This window comes from Muscardinus avellanarius (genome assembly GCF_963383645.1).
Source record: "Muscardinus avellanarius genome assembly, chromosome: 11".
Lineage (NCBI taxonomy): Eukaryota > Metazoa > Chordata > Mammalia > Rodentia > Gliridae > Muscardinus > Muscardinus avellanarius.
Genome location: NC_137797.1, coordinates 69,714,558 through 69,738,056, shown reverse-complemented (window position 1 = coordinate 69,738,056; position 23,499 = coordinate 69,714,558). Strand labels below are relative to the sequence as shown.

Sequence of the window (23,499 nt, the reverse complement as noted above, 5' to 3'; positions counted from 1 at the left end):
AGGTAGAAGGCCCCTGGGTTCCATCCCCAGTAACACCACCACCACCACACACACACACACAAACACACACACACATACACACACACACACAATAATAATAATAACAAGAATTTAAAAGAAAACAATGTGGACTAATTTTTTACTTCATTATTAAAACCTGATTTCAAACATACATTTAGTAATGAAAACTGTTAAACTATGTTGAATAATTTCTACAGATAATTCTTAGTTTTTCTCTGTAGATATTATATGGCCTGAAAAATATCAGTAATCGAGGCTATCATATTCGATTGTACTGTTCAAAACCAGGGGTATTATTTCTATCACAGTCCAGGAAATGAGAATGCCTCTGCCTTCCACTCACTCACAAGGCCCATTTCCACATCTGTGTTAGAGTCCAGCCGCATGGCCACAGAGCTCTTCCTCTACGTTCTTGATCTTTCCTTTGCAGAGATGAAGTGTGGGAATATACGTGGAGGTGGTAACGGTTGTAGGAGGTGCACAGGGGGGACAGGACGGCACTGTGGGGCCGTTCCACTTCTCTGACCTGTTTGTCCTTCCTGGAGGGATCTCTAGGCCGATTAAGCCCAGCATCCTCTCCGTTCCCGACCTCACCATCTGAGGTTCTTACTTGTCTGGGAATCTCGTAACTTGGCTCTGTTCCCAACTAGCAGGTTATTCCACTTCTCTGGCTCAAGTTTCCTCATCTATAAATGGAGAGTAAGGCTACTTGTAGCGGTAGATCTTAAGATTTTATCACTTCTGCTCTCTAAAACCTTGCCAGAGTCTTGGCGTTGCTGTAAAGAGTGAGTCAGGCCTTCCCACCCCTTGTACAAACAGCTCAGCCCTCAGTTAATGAACTGCTCACTGTGGAAGCATGTCCTAAGCTAGGTCCTAAGATACTGAGGATGGAGAAACAGGTCCTTGTCCTCGGGTTTCCTACCTGCTAGAGAAAAATGGACTCAGAGAAACCCACCCGCTCAGCGAAACCAGGGTAAACAGCGGTTCAAACCCTGAGCACGCACCCCAAGTGCGTGATGTAATGGAAATCAGGAGGGGAAGGTGACGCGGCACTATTAAATTTGATTTTAAAGGCAGCAAAGAGCTGGGCGTGGTGGCGCAAGCTTGTAATCCCAGCATTCGGGAGGCTGAGACAGGAGGATCAGGGTTCGCGGACAGCCTCGGCTACTTAGGCCCTTTGCAACTCAGTGAGACCCTGTTTCAAAAAAAAAGAATAAAATATAGGGCTGGGGTGTAGCTCAGAGGTAGAATGCCCCTGGGTTCCACTCCCACTACTGCAATATGAGTAAGTAAGTAAATAAACAAACAAACAAATGAAAGGCAGCAAGCCGGGCGTGGTGGCGCACACTTGTAATCCCAGCATTTGGGAGGCTGAGACAGGAGGATCGCGGTTCACTGACAGCCTCAGTGAGGCCTCCGCAACTCAGTGAGACCCTTTTCAAAATAAAGAATAAAAAATAGGGCAGGGAGTGTAGCTCGGAGGTCGAATGCCCCTGGGTTCCATCTCCAGACCCGAAACAAAGTAAGAGATAACGGCAGCAAAGGGGAAGCAGTTGTCAGTACAGAGAGAAGAGATTAAAGTGCTACTTGGGAAGAATGCTTCCCAGGTGAGGCATTTTTGAAGAGAGGGAGAAGCAACAGATTAAAATATAATTATATGGAGATTTGGTAAGGAATCTGGGCAAGAGCAAGATTTTGACACCAAGTAGGAAGTGGGAGTGGTAGGAAAAGCTAGTAATGAGCAGTTGATTCCATAGTCCACGATCACCTATAGCTGGTTTTTGTCTTATTGTGTTATATACCGAGGGTTGGATGCAGAGGCATTCTACCTCTGAGCTATACCTCCAGCCCTATTTTATTTTTATTTTAAAATGGTCTTGCTGAATTGCTGAGGCTAGCCTCAAACCTGCGATCCTCCTGTCTCAGCCTCCCAAGTACTGGCATTGTAGGCACGTGGCACCGCGCCCGGCTCACCTGTCGCTGTTACTATTGCACACAATAAAGGAGGCGTTGTGTGCCTCTGGATGGGAGAATAAGGGGATACCCGTGAAGTATCCTTGCCACCAAAATAAATAAAAACAAAAACCTAAATCTTATCAAGCCATCAAATCTACCAATGTACAGAAAATTACAGATATAGAAACGTAGTAAATAATAGCATAGGACTCAGTCAGCAAAATGAAAACTGCAGGGATGTGCAGGACAAACAACATGGTATCAACAAATAAGATGCTATAAGGAAGGGATTAGAAATCTATGGATTAAGAGATTTAACCTTAAATCCCAGAGGTTTAAGATGTCAATGAATTGCTGATTTCAACAAATTATGCAAAAGATGACTCAATCATGGGAATTTGAACATTAACATTTGATTTTTACAGTGTGCTGGGATGGAACCACTGTTCTTACATAAGCCAGGCAAGTGTTCTACTACTGAACTACCTCTTTAGAGTGTGTGTGTGTGTGTGTGTGTGTGTGTGTGTGTGTGTGGTACTGGGGGTGGAACATAGGGGCTTTCCTTTTTTTTTTTTTTTGTAGGTCTGGGGGTGGAACCTGGGGGCATTTAACCTCCGAGCTATACCCCTTGCCCTATTTTTTATTCTTTATTTTGAAACCAGCCGCTGGCAGCGGAGAATGTGTCGGACAGCTCCAGACCAGCACACTCAACCAGCCACCAGGCTCCAGAGAGGAGTGGACAGCGAGCTGAGGTGAGCAGCTGCAGAACACCGGGTGTAATCCAGCAGTTTTTTCGGTGCAAGGAGCGTCTAAAGCTCGCCGGGGCCGGGCTCAGCACGCCCTCCAAGAACTCAGAGTGGAGCTCAAAACCAGAAAAGAAATACACCAGCCTCACGGCCGAGGGTGTGGCACTGGTTTGCCTTCGGTGGCGGCAGCAAGTTACTGTTTATTGTCATTTTGTGAAGCAGAGAAACAAAATTTGGGTGTTCGTGGTTCCTGACTTCTGACCCCTGCTACTCCACCATCACCCAACCCCCACCACTTGAAAAAGTACTCTTTATCTGTTAACTCTTCTAAATCCATATTACTAAGACTGGACTATACACAATACCCACAATCAATGGGAAGACAACAGAAGAAAGGCCTGAGAATGTTGAAAATATGAGAACCAGGAATAGTGGAGAATTGACAGAAGTCATGAATACTGACCTACAAGAAATGCAAGAAGGAGAGTTTAGAATCTTGATTTACAATATGATGAAAGGATTTAAACCGAGTCTAGAGGAGATGAAAGATGAGTTGGAAACACTAAGAAAGAATCAGAAAGAGGTCTGGAATGAAATGAAAGAGTCAATAAGTGAAATGAAGACAGCAATAGAAAGAAATTCTGGAAGATTAGATGAAATGGAAAACAGAATATCAATGTTAGAAGACAGTACATCCAAAACCGAAAACACGGTCAGTGATATACAGAAATCTCTACAGCAACAAAACCTAAACATCCAGCAAATATGGGATAATATGAAGCGCCCTAACTTACGGATAATAGGCATTGAAGAAGGGATAGAGGTACAGACCAAGGGCATCCGTAATCCCTTCAAAGAAATAATTTCAGAGAATTTTCCAAACATGGAAAGAGATTTGGATCTTCATGTCCAGGAGGCATATAGAACTCCATTGAGACAGGACTAAAGAAGGACCTCCCCATGCCACATAATAGCCAAAATGACCAATATAGAGGCCAAGGAAGGAATCTTAAAAACAGTGAGAACAAAAGGATGAGTGACATATAGAAGCAAAACAATAAGAATCATCCCAGACTATACAACCCAGGTCAGGAATGCTAGGAGAGACTGGTACGATGTGATTCAGACCCTGGAAGAAAATAACTTTCAACCAAAACTACTCTATCCAGCAAACTACTATTCAAAATCAATGGGGAAACAAAAGTATTTCAGGATAAACAGAATCTTAAAAAAATTCATGAATTCAAAACCAACACTAGAGAAAATTCTTAAAGAAATAAATCATAAAGAAGAAAAAAGAAGCAGACTTCAGAACCAGAGAAGAGAGGAAGTTCATAAGTGGGCCATTTAAGTAAAGAAGAAAGACAAAACCACCGAATAGTAGACAGAACGCAAAATGGCAGAAAACAAAAATCATATTTCAATAATATCTCAACGTTATAAAGGACTTAACTCACCAATCAAAAGACATAGACTGGCAATGTGGATTAAAAAACATAATCCAAATATATGCTGTCTGCAAGAAACTCATCTTATTGCCAAAGACATCCACAGACTGAAAGTGAAAGGATGGAAAAAGATATACCATGCTACTGGAGACCAAAAAAGAGCAGGGGTAGCAACACTGATATCCAACAAAACAGACTTTAAACTAAAACACATCAGAAGAGACAAATCAGGACACTTCCTTTTATTAAAAGGAACAATACACCAAGAAGATATAATGATAGTAAATATTTATGACCCAAACGTGGGTGCAACCACATTTATAAAACAAACCCTTCTGGGCATCAGATCCCAAATAGACCCAAATACAATAATTCTGGGAGACTTTAACATACCTCTCACACCACTGGATTGATCTTCAAGGCAAAAGATGAGTAAAGACTCCTTAGAATTAAAGAAAACCATAAACCAAATGGACCTAATAGACATTTATAGAATATTTCAGCCAGGAACTACAGAATACACATTCTTCTCAGCAGCCCATGGAACCTTCTCCAAAAGAGACCACATCCTGGTTCACAAAGAAAGCGACTGCAAATTCAAAAAATGTAATATAATTCCTTGCATCTTTTCAGACCATAATGGAATAAAAGTAGAAATCAACAACAGGAAACTCAAAAGAAATTATTCAAATACATGGAGATTGAATGATACACTATTGAATGATGAATGGGAAAGAGCAGAAATTAGGGAAGAAATAAAGAAATTTATGGAAACAAATGAAAACAGAGACACAACCTACCAAAATCTATGGGACACTATGAAGGCAGTATTAAGAGGAAAATTTATTGCATTGAGTGCCCACATAAGAAGGACAGAGAACCACCAAGTAAAGAACCTAATGACACAACTCAAGGACCTAGAAACTCTGCAACAGTCTATTCCCAAAGTCAGCAGAAGGCAAGAAATTATTAAAATTAGAGCAGAAATAAATGAAGTGGAGAACAAAAAAACAATTCAAAGAATCAATAAAACAAAAAGCTGGTTCTTTGAAAAGATTAATAGAATTGATAAACCCCTGGCCAACCTAACCAAAAGAAAAAGAGAATCAACTCAAATTATCAAAAATAGAAATGAAAAAGGAGACATCACCACATAGAGTGGAGAAATTCAAAGGATTATCAGAAACTACTTTAAAAATTTTACTACAGCCGGGCGTGGTGGCACACGCTTGTAATCCCTGCGCTTGGGAGGCTGAGACAGGAGGATGTCACGGGTTCGAAGCCAGCCTCAGCTACTTAGTGAGGCTCTCAGCAACCTAGTGAGACCCTGTTTCCAAATAAAATATAAAAAAAAGGTCTGGGAGTATAGCCCGGAGGTAGAAAGCCTCTGGGTTCCACCCCCAGTACCACCACCAAAAAAAAAAAAAAAAAAATTTTTACTCCAATAGACTAGAAAACATGGAAGAAATTGATAGATTTCTAAACACAGTTAACCTACCTAAACTCAACCAAGAGGACATAGCAAGGCTAAAGCAACCAATAGCAACAAAAGAAATAGAAATGGCAATAAAAATTCTTCCACCAAAGAAAAGCCCAGGCCCAGATGGGTTTCCAGCTGAATTTTACAAAACCTTCAGTGAAAAACTAATACCAATACTTCATAACTTGTTCCAGGAAATTGAAAGAGATGGAACTCTCCCAAATTCCTTCTATGAGGCCAGTATCACATTAATTCCCAAAACAAATAAAGATACCTCAAGAAAGGAAAACTACAGACCAATATCCTTAATGAACATAGATACAAAGATTCTAAACAAAATACTAGCTATAAGCATTCAAAACTATATCAAAAGAATAATACATCATGACCAAGTCGGTTTCATCCCAGAAAAACAAGGCTGGTTCAACATACGCAAATCAATACATGTTATTCACCACATAAATAGAACCAAGAACAAATACCACATCATCATAGCAATAGATGCTGAAAAAGCATTCGACATAATCCAACACCCATTCATGTTAAAAACACTGCAGAAAATTGGGATAGAAGGAACGTACCTCAACATCATTAAGGCAATATACTGTAAACCCAAAGCCAACATTATATTGAATGGGGAAAAACTGCAAGAATTTCCTCTAAAATCAGGAACAAGACAAGGATGCCCACTATCACCACTCCTTTTCAATATAGTCCTTGAGACCCTTGCCGCAGCAATAAGACAAGAGAAGGAAATCAAAGGAATCCACATAGGAAGAGAGAAATTAAAATTATTCTTATTTGCAGATGACATGATCCTTTATCTGGAAGACCCAAAGAACTCAACCAAAAGACTTCTGGAGCTGACTAACAAATTCAGCAAAGTCGCAGGATACAAAATCAACCTAAAGAAATCAGTGGCTTTTCTTTATGCCAACAATGAATCCACAATGAAAGAAACAAAGAAAACAATTCCATTCACTATAACCTCAAAACCAATAAAATACCTAGGAATAAACCTAACCCAAGATGTAAAAGACCTCTACAACAAAAACTATAAAACATTAAAGAAAGAAATTGAAGAAGACCTTGGAAGATGGAAAGACCTCCCATGCTCATGGATAGGCAGAATAAATATCATCAAAATGGCCATTCTACCAAAACTGATCTATAGATTCAATGCAATTCCCATTAAAATACCAGCGACATTCTTCAGAGATCTAGAAAAATCAATCATGAACTTTATATGGAGAAAGAAAAGACCCAGAATAGCCAAAGCAATTCTCAGCAACAAGAATCACGCAGGAGGCATCACAATCCCAGACTTCAAATTATACTATAGAGCAATAGTAGTAAAAACAGCATGGTACTGGCACAATAACAGATATACTGACCAGTGGATTAGAATAGAAGATACAGAAACAAATCCACACATCTTTAGTCAATTAATCTTTTTTTTTTTTTTTTTTTTGGTGGTACTGGGGTTCCTGGAAGCCCTTCTATCTCCGGGCTACACTCCCAGACCTATTTTTACATTTTTATTTGGAAACAGGGTCTCCTAAGCCAGCACGCGCGGCTAGCTTCGAACCTGCGCGATCCTCCTGTCTCTGCCTCCCAAGCGCGGGGATTACAAGCGTGCGCCACCACGCCCGGCGTCAATTAATCTTTGACAAAGGGGCCAGACTCATACACTGGAGAAAAGACAGCCTTTTCAACAAACGGTGCTGGAAGAATTGGCTATCCATTTGTAGAAAGATGGAACTAAACCCCTATATCGCACCATGCACAGGAATCAACTCAAGATGGATCAAAGACTTGGAAATTAGACCTGAGACTGTGAAGTTATTAGAGGAGAGCATAGGCTCAACACTACAGCATATTGGCACAGGCAGTAACTTCAACAAAACCTCCAAAGCTCAGAAAATTAAAGCAAGAATTAACAAGTGGGATAGCATCAAACTAAAAAGTTTCCTCTCATCAAAGGAAACCATCAGTAACCTAAAGAGGAAGCCTACAGAATGGGAAAAGATCTTACCAGCCACCACTCTGATAGGGGGCTAATGATATCCAGAATATACAAAGAGCTCAAGACTCTACACTAGCAAAACAAACAACGCAATCAAGAAATGGGCAAATGAATTGAATAGACACTTCACAAAAGAAGAGATACAAAGGGCTAATAGATACATGAAAAGATGTTCTACATCACTGGCCATCAGGGAGATGCAAAGGAAAACCACACTGAGATTCCATCTAACCCTAGTCAGAGTGGCAAGCATAAAGAAATCAAACAACAACAAATGTTGGCAAGGATGTGGGGAAAGAGGAACTCTTTTACATTGTTGGTGGGAATGCAAACTAGTTCAGCCACTATGGAGATCTGTGTGGAGATTCCTAAGAAAGGTGGGAATAGACCCACCATATGATCCAGCTATACCACTTCTGGGTATCTTTCCAAAGGGGTTGAAATTCAGAGAAATACAGCAACATATGTATACCTATGTTCATAGCAGCACAATTCTTAATAGCCAAAATATGGAACCAACCCAGATCTCCATCAACAGATGAATGGATAGCAAAACTCTGGGAAATACACACAATGGAATTCTATTCAGCCATAAAGAAGAACAAAATTATATCATTTGCAAGAAGATGGAAAGTCCTGGAGAACATTATGTTAAGTGAGATCAGCCAAGTACAGAAGGAGAAGGTACATATGTTTCCTCTAATATGCCCAAACTAGGAAACACAGAGGATACCAGTGGGACTCCAGATAATGGAGGGGAAATATCAGCAAAGTTTGAATGGAAAGATAGGAGAGGAGGAAGGCTGATATTGATTAATGAGGGTCTACATTTGAATATGTGTAAAATTATAAATATGACACGGTTATCCTGGACAACCATTGGTGGGAGGGGGGAAGGGAAAACGGGAGTGGGGGGGAGAGGGCACCAAATATAGTTTAAATGTATACCATTTATGTTCAATAAAAAATTTGTTTAAAAAAAGTTAAGAAAAAAAGAATAAAAACAACTTAAGAATGCTAAAAAAAAATCCGTATGATATGATAATTGGATTTTTTTTTTTTGCAGTACTGGGAATGGAACCCAGGAGCATTCTACCTCTGAGAGACACACCCAACCCTATTTTTTATTCTTTATTTTGAGATGGCATCTCACTGAGTTGCAAAGGGCCTCACTAAGTAGCTGAGGTTGTCTAGGAACCAAGATCTTCCTGTCTCAGCGTCCCAAAAGCTGGGATTACAAATGTGTGCCACCATGCCCGTCTTGATAACTGGAATTTTCTTCAAAAAATCAAGGATAGCAGAAAAGTAAGTAGAGACAGAAATGAAATAAGATTGCCAATCCGGGCGTGGTGGCACACGCTTGTAATCCCAGAATTTGGGAGGCTGAGACAGGAGGATCGCAGTTCATGGACAGCCTCAGCTACTTAGTGAGTCCCTTTGCAAGTCAGTGAGACCCGGTTTCAAAATAAAGAATAAAAAATAGGGCTGGTGGTATAGCATGGAGGTAGAATGCCCCTGGATTCCAATCCCAGTACCACAAAATGAAAGAAAGAAAGAAAGAAAGAAAGAAAGAAAGAAAGAAAGAAAGAAAGAAAGAAAGAAAGGTAGATTGCCTATGAGTTATAAGTTATTGAAGCCAGGTTATAGGTACATGAGGGCTCACATACAAGTTTCTTTAGATATACTTGTAATTTTCCATTAAAAAAGTTTAAAAGTAAAAGACTCCTAGGTTATACTCCCAGAAACATTTTAAATATTTCCCAAATTATTTTAATATACATCATCTACTAAACTAGATGAGAGTTAACATCCTTTTTTTTCCCCCCTGTGTGGGCATGAGGGTTTGAACTCAGGGCCTCATTCATGCCAGGCAAGCACCCTGCCACTTGGCTACATCCCCAGGCCTCTAATATTTCACTACAACTTAAAAAATTATTTTCCAAGCCAGGTGTGGTGGCGCACAATTGTGATCCCAGTACTTGGGAGACTGAAACAGGAAGATAACAGTTTCACAGCCAGCCTCAGCTACTTAGTGAGGCGTTCCGCAACTTAGTGAGACCCTGTTACAAAATAAAGAGAAAATAGACCTGGGAGTGTAGCTTGGAGGGGAATGCCCCTGGGTTCAATCCCCAGTACCAGACATACAAAATTTATTTTTCATATAATCCAACAAATTGATATTATGTAGACAGAATGTGGCTGGTCTTGTCCCTGGTGTCCAGGAGGTAAATCCTGTGTCCTTGTTACTCATGGCGTTCCCCTCTGACCACACCTGAGGAGGTGCCAAACAAATGACTCAGCCTGGGGGCTGACAAGCTGGAGAGGCGAGCCACGTAATAAAGGATTCAGGCTTAGTTGATACAACTTGACCTCTGGACCAGTGGCAAGGGAGCTGGAGATTGGGTTCAATCATAGCCATCTAATATGTAAAGAAACTGCAGTGAGAGCTCTGTATACCTGAGGCTCACCTGCAGGCGTGGACTTCTATTTTAAAGAGCTGATGTGAAAATTAAATGACATAATCCATGTGAAGCACTGAGCACAGTGTCTTACAAATGGTAGATAGAAAGTAAAAAATCCTATGGAGTTTGTTAAATCTCTGTTAACTACTTCTTTCCCTCCCTCCCTCCCTCCCTTCCTCCTTTCTTCTTTCTTTCTCTTTCTTTCTCTCTCTTTCTTTCCTTTCTTTCTTTCTTTCTTTCTTTCTTTCTTTTTTCTTTCTTTCTTTCTTTCTTTCTTTCTTTCTTTCTTTCTTTCTTTCTTTCTTTCTTTCTTTCTAATACTGGGGATGGAACCCAGAGGCATTCTACTTCTGAGCTATACTCCCAGCCCTACGTTTTATTCTTTATTTTGAAACAGTGTCTCAGTGAGTTGCAAAGAATAGAAGAATAAAAAATAAAGAATAAAAAAAAATAGGGCTAAGGGTGTCGTTCGGAGGTATAATGTCCCTGGGTTCCATCCCTAGTACCACAAAAAATAAATAAATAAAAACTGAAAAGCAAAAGAGCTGTGATGTAGCTCAGAGGGAGAGTGTTACTGGGTTCAATCCCTAGAACCAAAAATAAATCATAAACAAACAAGCAAACAAATAAATAGAAAAAGAAAGAACAGCAAGAATAGGTTTTAGCCGGGCATGGGGGCGCACGCTTGTAATCCCAGCATTCAGGAGGCTAAGAGAGGAGGATCACAGTTTGTGAACAGCCTCAGCTACTTAGTGAGACCTTCCACAAATTAGTGAGACCCTGTTTCAAAATAAAGAATAAAAAATAGGGCAGGGGGTAGAGCTTGGAGGTCGAATGCCCCTGGGTTCCATCCCCAGACCCGCAAAAAATAAAAATAAAAAAATAGGTTTGTCTGTGGAAAGGCCATGTGAGTGACGGAGGTCTTGCTCTGTGCCGGAGGCTCAGGCGGAGCAGATGTGGTAGGTGACGACAGCGAGGACAGGAGACAAGGAGGCAGGCCAGCGACTCAGGTGGCAGGGCGCACTCTGAGGTTGCTGAGGAACCTGGTGGTGCCACTGTGCCTTGGCAGTCCTGAGGGGAACCACTAAGAGAAGGAACACTCTTCTGTCCCCTGAACTCCCAGGGTCAGCAGTAACAGGAGGGGGAAGTTTCTCTGGTCCCCAGTGGACAGGTCAGCAGCAGGCCACTTGTGGCCCTGAGCCCTAGGGGAGGGGTCTGGGCTCAGCCCCTGGTTTGCAGAGCCTGAGTTCTCTGTCCTCCAAGCGCCCTCCCCACCCTCCAGATTACCTGCTGTTGGTAGAAGTTGTTGGCACTTTGTTCAAACCGCTCATCTTTGGTTTCTACAGTTTTCCCCAGTTTTTGTAGTACCTGGGGATGTAAGACAGAAAGGCTCATAAAGTTATAGTCAAGTCTCTCTTATCTGTTGATCTCATGATTCTGACTCCTTTCAGAGTCTTAGATGGAACTATAGGTCCTCACACCTATCAGCCCAACAAAATTAGGAATATAAGGTTTAGCAATACAAAACAATCATGAATCTAAGGGTTTGCTGACAAAACAATTGTGTTTTGTGGTTCTTCTCAAACAGGGATAACTGTGAGCCGGGCATGGTGGCACATGCTTATAATCCCAGCATTTGGGAGGCTGAGACAGGAGGATTTCGGTTCACGGACAACCTCAGCTACTTAGTGAGGCCCTTTGCAACTCACTGAGACCCTGTTTCAAAATAAAGAATAAAGCCAGGCGTGGTGGCGCACACTTGTAATCCCAGTGCTTGGGAGGCTGAGAAAAGGAGGGTTGCACAGGTTCGAAGCCAGCCTCAGCTACTTAGTGAGGCTCTCAGCAACTTAGTGAGATCCTGTTTCCAAATAAAGTATAAAATAGGTCTGGGAGTATAGCCTGGAGGTAGAAAAGCCCCTAGGTTCCACCCCCAGTACCACAAAAATAATAATAAAATAAAATAAAGAATAAAAAATAGGACTGGGGTCCTAACTTGGAGGTAGAACACCCCTGGGTTTCATCCCCAGTGCCGGAAAAAAAAAAAAAAAAACTGGAATAACTGAGAGTATGCAGCAGTGTGCTAAAAGGTGTGTGTGTGTGTGTGTGTGTGTGTGTGTGTGTGTGTGTGTAGTCTATATTTCAGAATAGATAAGATATCTTCCTGGAATATCATTGGTATTTAAAGTCAGGCATGGCACCAGACACCTGTAATCCTAGTACTTGGGAGGCTGAAGTAAGATGACAGGTTTGGAGTCAGTCTCAGCAACTTAGCAAGACCCTTAACAACTTAGTGAGACCCTATTTCAAAAAAATAAAAGAAGCCGGGCATGGTGGTGTACGCATGTAATCCCAGCATTCGGGAGGCTGAGACCTGAGGATCGCGGTTCGCAGACAGCCTCAGCTACTTAGTGAGGCCCTCTACAACTCAGTGAGACCCTGTTTCAAAAATAAAGAATAAAAAACAGGGCAGGGGGTATAGCTTGGAGGTTGAATACCCCTGGGTTCCATCCCCAGACCCGCAAAAAATAAAAATAAATAAATAAATAAATAAATAAATAAATAAATAAAAGAAGGATTGGGGGCATGGCTTGGAGGTAGAAAGCCCCTGAGATCAATCCCCAGTAAAACACACACACACACACACACACACACACACACACACACACACACCCAAAGCCTTGCACAAACTAAGTACATGCTCTACTACTGAACTACATCCTAGCCTTCACATGTTTTTTAAGGAGTAAAGAGGAGGGCATATATTAAAACAAGGATTAATGAGAAGACTATAAGATAAAATATAAGGCTTGAAGACATTTTTCACTTAACAGACCCTCTTCCAGCCCAAATCACAGAGTCCTCTCAATCTGTGATTCAGGTGAGGCTACAGGGGTGAGCAGGACACTCTTCTCTCATGAAAACCTCTGGAAGCTCAGATACAATACATCTGAAACTCAGCTCTGAATGCTATCTATGTCTGCCTCCTCAGCTGAGAAACACGAGAGCCAACCATCATGCTTGTCTCGATGCTAAGGCGAAAGACAGGCTGGTGAAAAACGCCCCGGCTTCTGTTGTTAGAGAGGACGCGCACTTAAAACCAAGGAGTCGCATCCCAGGACTTGGGAAACTGAGATAGCAGGTTCAAGGCCAGCCTCAGCAACTCAGTGAGGCCCTGTTTCAAAACAAAAAGCGCCAGGGTATGGCTCAGAGGTAGAATACTGCTGGGTTCAATCCCTAGTACCAAAAATCAAAAACAAAATCAAGGAGCCATGTGCTACTTCTACTATAACCCCATTTTGGGGGAAGGCACCATCGTCTTCCAAGCCTGAGGAAAAATCTCAAGAGTTGCTGCAGCTGCTCCTTCCTCTTCTTCTGCATCAAATTCCTCACCACGTCAGTCTCTGGAAACCACCCACGTTCTCTCTGCCATGACCTTGGTCTGTGGCTCACTATTTCCTGCCTGCTGCAATAGCTGACCATGCTGCTGCTTAAAATCGAATGGCTCCGTCTTCATCTCAAGACCTGTTTTTATTAAATGCCCATTATGTACTCATTAAGACATAGTTTAAACTCTGGTGAGCATACAGGTCCCAGTGATCTGACCCTTCATTAAGCCTCCGCTCTCACTGTTCCCCCTCCCTGCAGGCTGCCCTGTAGGACAGGTTTTTTAGTTTCTTGAATAAGTCACCCTCATCTATTTATCTAGATGCCATTTTTTTTTCTCTCTCCCCCTCCCTCTCTCTCTCTCTCTTTTTTTTTTTTTTTTTTTTTTTTTGGTGGTACTGGGGGTGGAACCCAGAGGCTTTCTACCTCCAGGCTATAATCCCAGACCTATTTTATACTTTATTTGAAAACAGGGTCTCAGCCAGGCATGGTAGCACACGCTTGTAATCCCAGCATTTGGGAGGCTGAGACCGGAGGATGGCGGTTCGCGGATAGCCTCAGCTACTTAGTGAGGCCCTCTGCAACTTAGTGAGACCCTCTTTCAAAATAAAGAATACAAAATAGGGCAGGGAGTGTAGCTCAGAGGTCAAATGCCCCTGGGTTCCATCCCCAGACCCACAAAAAAAAAAAGAAAAAAAAAAAAGAAAACAGGGTCTCATAAATTGCTGAGAGCCTCACTAAGTAGCTGAGGCTGGCTTCAAACCTGTGTGATCTTCCTGTCTCAGCCTCCCAAGTACTGGGATTATAAGCGTGTGCCACCACGCCTGCAGATGCCATTCTCTCTTTCTGGGATGCCCTTCCCTACCTTGTCTGCTGGGGACATATCTAAATACAAAACAAATATAACTCAGTTCAAGCTAGGTATGGTGGCACACACCTATAATCTCAGTACTTAAGAGGCTGATACAGGATGACTACATATTTGAGACCAGCCTCGGCAGCTTAATGATACTCTCCCCAATTTAGCAAGGCCCTGTTTCAGAATAAAAAATAAAAAGGCAACCTTTTTATTTAAGGGTAGCCATGCTTGTAATCCCAGTCCTTGGGAGACTGAGACGGGGGACTGCAGGTTCACAGCCAGCTTCAGCTACTTAGTGAGGTCCTGCACAATTCAGTGAGACCCTCTTTCAAAATAAAGAATAAAAAATAGGGCTGGGGGTGTGGCTCAGAGGTAGAAAGCCCCTGGGTTCCATCCCCAGCACTGCAAAAAAAAAAAAAAAAAAAAAAAAAGTTGGGGTATAGCTCAGAGGTAGACTGCATGTGTGTTCAATCCTCAGCACCACACAAAACAAAACAAAACTCAGTTCACACTTCTAACACTTAACCACACTGACTTCAGCCCATTAATTAATTACTCATTCTTAAGTGGATGCAACTTCTGTACCTTGAACACATTTTATCATTGTTTTCCTTCCTTCCTTCCTTCCTTCCTTCCTTCCTTCCTTCCTTCCTTCCTTCCTTCCTTCCTTCCTTGGTACTGGGGATTGAACCCAGGGAGCATTCTACCTCTGAGCTATACACCCAGACCTTTTTATTTTATTGATTTAGTTTTGCGGTACTGATGATGGAACCCAGTGGCATTCTACCTCCAAGCTACACCCCCCCAGTCCTATTTTTTAGGCTTTATTTCTTGAAACAGGATCTTACTGAGTTGCAAAGGGCCTTGCTAAGTAGCTGAGGCTGTTCCCTGAACTGTGATCCTCCCATCTCCGCCTCCTGAATGCTGGGATTACAAGCATGCACTACCACGCCCAGCCTCTTTTTGATTTTTATTCTGAAGCAGGGTCTCACTAAGTTGCCGAGGCCTTAAACCTACAGTTCTCCTGTCTCAGTCTCTCAAGTAACGGAATTACCGATGTGCACCACCATACCAAGCTTATTATTGTCTCCTTCCTCCCTCTCTTCCATACTGGGGATTGAATCCATGGGTGCTCTGCCTCTGATCTACAACCCCCAGACCCTTTTTATTTTTTATTTTGAAACCGGGTCTCACTTGTACTGGCCTATTCATTATTATTTTCTATTATTTGTATTTGTCTATGTTTCCTAAATTGTATATCCTTAAGGATTAGGTGCTGGATTTATTTCTTTAGATCTCTCAGTATCCAGCAACTGTAATTTTTTTTTTTTTTTTTTTTGGGTCTGGGGATGGAACCCAGGGGCATTCGACCTCTGAGCTACACCCCCTGCTCTATTTTTTATTCTTTATTTTGAAACTGGGTCTCACTGAGTTGCAGAGGGCCTCACTAAGTAGCTGATGCTGGCCGCGAACTGCGATCCTCCAGGTCTCAGCCTCCAGAATGCTGGGATTACAAGCGTGTGCCACTACGCCCAGCTCAGCAACTGTAATTTTAACAGGAAGGAGAGAGTGATACAGGAGAGGACCATGGCTTGGTCTTGCTAGATTCATATAAAGAGTGAAACTGGAACTAGGCATGATGACACATGCCTGTAATCCCAGTTGTTCAGCAGGCCAAGGCAGGAAGATGACAAGTTTGAGGCCAGCCTGGGCAACTTAGAATGACCTTGTCTCAAAATAAACAAGAAATGGATGGGATGTAGTTTTTTTTTTTTTTTTTTTTTTTTTTTTAGGTAATGGGGATGGATCCTAGGGGCATTCTACTTCTGAGCTACACCTCCAGCCCTAATTTTTATTCTTTATTTTGAAACAGGGTCTCACTGAGTTGCAAAGGGCCTCACTAAGTAGCTGAGGCTGTCCTTGAACTGTGATCCTTCTTGTCTCAGCCTCCCAAGTGCTGGGATTACAAACTTGTGCCACCACACCCAGCTGGGATGTAGTTCTTGATAGAGCACAGTAGCATGTGCAAGACTCTGGGTTCAATCCCCAGCAATGCTAGAAAAAAATAAGTCCAAAGAGAGTAGAAAGAGGATTCAAGGCAGACAACAGCGTCAACAAGGCCATTGGAAAATGTAATTTCATGGCCGTTTCCTGAGATGGTTTGGCATGGTTCATTCAGGGTAAGTTACGGGGACTAGTGGGGAAAGAAGTTAGAAAGGGAGATGGGAGTCTCATCATGAAGGGCTTTAAATCACTGCAAAAGTGGCCAGGCCTGGGACTGGAGAAGGATCTATGTGGAGACTGATGTACATCTCCAGTCTTACTCCAGAAGTTAATGTCTCTTAATTCTGGAGCTAGCTGGGCGCGGTGGCACACACTTATAATCCCAGTACTTGAGAGGCTGAGACAGGAGGATTGCAGGTTTACAGCCAGCCTTAGCTACTTAGTGAGGTCCTATTTCAAAACAAAAATAAAAAACATGGTTGGGAAAGAAACTTGGAGGTAGAATCCCCCTGGGTTCAATTCCCAATTTAAAAAAAAATTCTGTAGCTCTAGCAGTAGCTGTTAAGATTAAGGGTTCTTGAAGCCGGGCGTGGTGGCGCCCGCCTGTAATCCCAGCATTTGGGAGGCTGAGACCAGAGGATCGTGGTTCGAGGCCATCCTCAGCTACTTAGTGAGGCCCTCCCAAACTCAGTGAGACCCTGTTTCAAAATAAAGAATAAAAAAATTGGGCAGGGGGTGCAGCTCAGAGGTCAAATGCCTCTGGGTTCCATCCCCAAACCCACAAAAAAAAAAAAAAAAAAAAAGAAAAAAGATATAGGGTTCTTGCAGTCAACTATCAACTCTTGTCTTGGCCTGTCCACATGCTGGCTATAGCCTTTGGGCAAGTCACTTAAACTCTTGGGTCTCCATTTACCGAACACCCCTCCCCCATTGAGATGATGCTTATCCCTGGAGTGTTGGGAGGATTGAATGAGGTTATGCAGTAGAGTGCTTTCTCAGCGTGCCTGACCTGAGCCGTCAATACGTATATACCCACTGTCATTATGTCTAGGTTCGCTCCCTTGCCTACAAATGCCTGTGTCCTTTTCAGTTCAGCTCTGTTTGTCTGTGTTGTCTCTCACCCCCTCAGCTCACCACCTCTGCTGATACGCAGTCGGCCATCTTCCTTAGCTCTGCCTTTTCCCCAACAAAACACTGTGTTCTACCAGAAAGTTGCAAAACCACCTTGTTAGGTGTAAGTACAGCTCTCGCTTCCTTTTTTGCCACCCCGCCCTTCCTTTGCCGAGGGTTTGGTTCTTCTTAAGTGGAGGGGGTGGGAAAGATGGAGAAAACTGAGTAGGGGATGACTGTGGCAGACCAACCTCCCCAATCTCAAAGGCTCAAGACTTGGAGGGCCTCGATATGCTGAGAGGGCCTTCCCACCTTCAACTCAAAGTGAAGAGGAGACTGCGATCACCCTGGAAGCACACCTAGGGCCCTGGGCCCCAACTCATTGTTGCTAGAGCTGTAGGTCTGTGTGTCCGGATATGATTAGTACATTGTAGTACATCAGATGTTCTTCCTCAAGTAGAAACCCTTGAGGGAACAGAATGTACAGATGCTCAGGAAACGTTTTTTTTCTTTGCAGTACTGGGCATTGGGATTGATCCCAGGGCCTGAGCATTCTAGGCAAGCCTCTACCACTGAACTGCACCTGTAGCCCTTTTTACTTCATTTTGAGACAGGGTTTTGCTAAATTGCCTGTTCTGACTAGGAAAATGTAATCCTCCTGCCTCAGCCTCCCAGGTGTGCACCAGTGCAGCTGGATCAACAGATGTTTGTTAAAAGAATGAATAAATTCTAGTTTTGGAATGCTTCCTAACAAAAGCCTACACCATAAATGGCAGTTCCTAAAGTCCTGCCCTGAGAATTCTGCCCCGATTTGCCTGGCCTGGCAGTTGAGAAGTCAGACAAAAAGGAGCAAATGTGACACGATGTTAACCCTTGGTGAATATGGGTGGAAAATACTCCAGTGGTCACTGGTCTATTCTTTTAAGTTTCCTATTGACTGGAGTGGTAGGGATAAAGTTAAAAAAAAAAATCACCACATACGTGTTTGGTGGCTACAGTTCCCTACCACAACCCTTCCCCATAACTGACTATCACATTTTAGTTAATTCTCTTAATTAAGGGTAATTTGAGCAGGCCCTGGGTGTTAGGTGATATTACGGAACATTGTTAATTTGTAGTAACTTTATTATGGCTTTGTAAGAATTTCTTAGGGCCAGGCTTACACTTGTAATCCCAGTACTTGGGAGGCTGAGACAGGGGAATCACAGGTTTGCAGCTAGCCTCAGCTACTTAGTGAGGTCCTCTGCAACTTAGTGACACCCTGTTTCAAAATAAAGAATAGAAAATAGGGTTGGGGGTGTCGCTCGGAGGTAGCCCCTGGGTTTCATCCCAGTACTGCAAAAATAAATAAATAAATAAATAAATAAATAAATAAATAAATAAATAGAGAAGAAATTCTTGGGCTCTATGCTATGCTAACGTGGGTGGGCCTCAAAGTGCTTTTTCCAGCTTCTCTCTTACTACTCCTTATGCTCCAGCTCAGCTGCATTTTTCACTAATCCACCTAAAAAGATCGCAGACTCCTGCTTGCTGTAGCGCTGGCATTCCTTGACTGGGATACTCTCACCACTTGCCTGAGGAACAACTAAGCCCCCACAATTCCTCTTTCAGATTCAGCCTCCACTGTAAAACCCTCCTAGGCTCTCCCCAGTCTTTCCGTCCTCTGAATTCCCGTAGACATCATGTAGCTCAGGCTAGTTAACTATCTTTCTTTTTTTCACTACACTGTAAGCTGCTGGCAGCAAAACTACCTTTTATTCCTCTCTAAATTCCCTCCTGGGTACAGAACAGCTCCCTGAACAAAGGAATTTTCTGTAAACATTTGGTGAATTAAACTTTCTGGGACATACGCTGAGTAAAAGTTAACTGAGGAAAGACCAACAAAGGAAGCGTCAACAATGCCCTTCCTCAGGGGAGAGCGAGAGGCCTGCCGCAGAGAAATCACAAACAGATGGAGGAAGCAGCAGTTTGAACTGTGACGAGGTCTCACTGTAAAAACACAATGAGGCCAGCCTGAACCCAGTCTCAAACTGAGTTTGGGTGGGAACTGGAAAATAGAACCAGAATGCTTGATTCCTATTGTGCTTAACATTCACCAGACTGTTTACTGTGAGCTTTTCAGAGCAAGATGAGCCTGAGCAAAGTCCCACTGCTACCTCTGTGGGGAGGCGCAGATGTCGGAGTAGCAAAGGGAGCGGCCTGAGGTTACCAAAGGCGAACACCTGGGTTTCAATAATGGTTTTGCCATTTACCAATCTGTTTTGAACTCATTTCCTTATTTCTAAAATTGGGATACTAGGGCTGAGAGGTGCAGCTCAGTGGTAGATCACTTGCCTAGAATATGTGAGACCATGGGTTCAATCCCCAGCGAAGAAGAAGAAGAAGGAGAAGGAGAAGGAGAAGGAGAAGGAGAAGGAGAAGGAGAAGGAGAAGAGAAGGAGAAGAAGGGGAAGAAGAAGAAGTAGAAAAACACTATTTGGTCAGGCATGGTTTCCCATGCCTATAATCCCAGCTACTCCGAGCCTGAGGCAGGATGACTGCCAATTAAAGACTAACCTGGGCAATTTATTGAAACCCTGTCTCAAAATGCAAATTTTTTAAAAAAGGGCTAGAAGCTGGGCATGGTGGTGCACGCTTGTAATCCCAGCATTTGGGAGGCTAAGACAAGAGGATCTGCATTCGCGGGCAGCCTCAGCTACTTAGCGAGGCCCTTTGCAACTCAGTGAGACCCTGTTTCAAAATAAAGAATAAAAATAGGGCTGGGGATATAGGTAGGAGGTAAAATGCCCCTAGGTTCCATCCCCAGTACCACAATAATAAATATATAAGTAAATACATAAATACATAAATAAAAAGGGCTAGAGATATAGCTCAATGTCAGAGCATACCTGGGTTAAATCTCTAGTAACACATTTAACATATTTTAAAAAAAGGAAGGGGGAATACAAACAACTGATTCAAAGTGAGATCACGTTGCTAGAATGCTGACCCCATAGGGAGCGATCCGTCTTGTTATATCCCAGCGTCTGCTCCATCATGGGCATTTGATATTGACACATTAGCTCTTCAACATTATTCGGAAGATTACTCCCAGCTGCTTACAGAGAATGTGAAGTGTTGCAGGGCATCCTTTCTTTTTACTGTAACTTTCTCCCTTTTCATCTTGCCCTCAATAACTTCCAAGACACAAGGACTCTGGCTCTGGGCTGAACAAGCTGAGCCAGCTCCCCCGTCCCAGGCCAGGCCCCTCCCAGCTTATCCAGGTGTATCTCGTAGGTACCACTTGAAGTTTAATGTCTGTCTGTCCCTAGGTCTGAGTATGGATTCAAAGTATCTTATTTTCTGCATAAGACTGAGACTTCCCCAAAGCAGACTCGAGTTTGCTTCTTTCTCTTTTCCTCATTAGGGTTCAGGGCAAGAAGAACAGAGTGCTGCCTGGGTGGCTGGTTTTCCTGTTGGGAAATATTTGACTCTGAGGTTCAGGTCTCCCTCCTTCCTTCCCTTTCTCTAATTTCTTTCTTTCTTTTCTTTTTTCTTTTGGTATTGGAGATTGAAACCAGGAACATTTTACCTCCAAGCTATACTTACTCTAGCCCTTATTTATTTATTTATTTATTTTTACTTTTTTTTTTTTTTTTGGTACTGGGGATGGAATCCAGGGGCCTTCTACCTCCAGGCTACACTCCCAGACCTATTTTATATCTTATCTGGAAACAGGGTCTCTTAAGCCAGCTGAGGCTGCCTTTGAACCTGCGAGATCCTCCTGTCTCAGCCTCCCAAGCGCGGGGATTACAAGTGTGTGCCACCACGCCCGCCTAGCCCTTATTTTTTATTTAGAGTCTAACTAAATTGCTAGGTTGCTGAGACTGGCCTCGAACCTGTGAGTCTCCTATCTCAGCCTACCAAGTCCTGGGACTATCGGTATGCACCACCATGCCCGGCCCCCTCCTCCTTTTCAATTTGATCTTAGCATATTGTTTCATAAAGAAATTTTTATTTTACAGAAGCAAGATCTGAAGCCCAGAGTAGGACATTATTTATTTAAGATTTTGAAGTTCATGTTTAAAAAGCAGGAAAACCCCTGCTGGGCGTGGTGGTGCACACTTGTAATCCCCGTGCTTGGGAGGCAGAGACAGGAGGATTGCGAGGTTCAAAGCCAGCCGCGCTGCCTTAAGAGACCCTGTTTCCAAATATAAAAAAAAAATAGGTCTGGGAGTGTAGCCCAGAGGTAGAAGGGCTTCCAGGAACCCCAGTACCACCAAAAAAAAAAAAAAAAAAAAAAAAAGGCAGGAAACCCTCAAGGAAAGGCATAGTGTTGATGACAGGCAATGTCGAGATAGAGGGTAGAAGAGTGAGGCAAAAGTCAACTAGTAAGTCTTTTACTTCTTATTTTGTCTTTTGTGGTGCTGGGTATCAAACCCAGGGCTTTGCACATGCTAGGAAAATGTACTCTGAATGAGCTACATCCCTATCCCTTGGTATGTCTCTTAAAAATTGCTATTATTCATGACTGTTTTGTGTGTCGTTTGGAGTTTCTGTACTGCTTTCTCAAGCACAAGGTAGCTTTCTCTAGGGACACCTCCCATTCTCCAGTACTGTTTGTAACTACCTTCCCCTAGGTACTGCTCCCTGGCCTATGGTATTTGTAACCAGACACCCTTCAGAGAGGCTGAAACAGTGACCCAGGTGGAGTCAGGGTAAATGAAGTACAAAAGTCTGATTACAGAAAATCTTCTCCTTTTCCTCCTTTTTGTCACAAGACCTCAAAAGATAGAAAAAGCATATAGAGCCCTTCCCTTCCCTGCGGCCTCTTAAAGTCAGGAACTACATCCACACTCCACCAGTCTGTGGCTGACTATCCGCTGGGGAGAGCTGGTGCCTTAATCCTTCCCAGGACTCAAGCCAGTGCTCCGCCTTGAGAAGATAATACAAATATTTCAGTTGTTCCCAACGTGCATATTCATATCCACCTAACTGCTTCTGAGGCCATGAACCCTTAGAAAACCAGCACTGTGGCCGAAGTCCTTCTGTGTCTCCTCTCCCCGCCTTTCCTGCGGCCTTGTGTCTTCCCACACCACCACACCTTCAGGGTTATCTATGGGTGGAGGTTAGAAGCAAAGAAAATACTCTGGACGGGTAAAAAAAAAAAAAAAAAAAAAAAAAATCAGTAAACTCTGTAGAGCGTGTCCCCATAGTCTAGACAGGCAGGCAAGTTACAGCTATGCTAGCGCAGGAGTTGGGCTCCCCTCGCTAAGAAGGGTGCCATTTGCAAAGAGAGGCGGGTTCTTCATCGTGGGCCTGAGTGGGGGGGCACCAAAGGAGAGCGCAAGAAGTAGATGCGGGCTCTTGCTTCTAGCAGGTTGAACGATTCCCAGAGGCCAGGCCGGTGTAGACCTACTCCAGCTCGCAGAGGGCTGGCGGCATCCGAGCTGGTGGTCGCCCCAATCCTTCCGAGCTTCTTTGACGCTGGGAAAAACACCCTCCATTTTCAAGCTTCGTAAAACACCATCCTGCTCGGCCAACCTTAGCTCCTTTCTCCCACTTTCCTGGGCAGCCTGGGAGTGGTTCGAGGCCCCTGAAAGACTGTTGCCCCCGGCTCCCCGCCCTTGCCATCATCGGTGGAGTTCCCGGTCCTCTCCACTCCGCCACCTTTCACGGAAACGCGCCCCCCACCCGGGCTCCTCTTGGACTCCACCGGCCGCCTACCTTCTCCTGGGCCCTGCTGAACTTCTTCTGCACCTGCTTGGCGAAGAGGCCTGCCGCGCCGCCCGCCTTGCCCTCGGCCATCCTGCCGGCTGGGGCGCCGGCCCTGCGGTTTCCAGAGGCCCCAGAGGAGGAAGTGCGGCTCCCGGCATGCCCCGCGCGGGGGGGGGGGTCCCTGCCCGACCGCCCCGCCCGGGCCCACCTCGCCCTCCGCAGCAGCCGGGGTGGCCACAGAGGCAGGCTGGGGCTGGTGGGTCGCGGCGCTGGGCCGCTGCAGGCCAGCTCAGGGGTGGGGCCGGG

General features: G+C 43.7%; 1 protein-coding gene across 1 annotated transcript in view; it reads right to left on the bottom strand.

Annotated features, from left to right (window-relative positions):
- BIN2 (bridging integrator 2) overlaps window positions 1-23,283 on the bottom strand; it is a gene marked incomplete at both ends in the record, with an annotated part of 58,053 nt that extends 34,770 nt beyond the window's left edge. The window contains 2 exons of the mRNA XM_080704888.1: window positions 11,427-11,507; window positions 23,203-23,283. Of these exons, the coding sequence (XP_080561014.1) occupies window positions 11,427-11,507; window positions 23,203-23,283 (162 nt within the window). The remainder of the gene's footprint in view (window positions 1-11,426; window positions 11,508-23,202) is intronic.
- Window positions 23,284-23,499: the final 216 nt, after the last annotated feature.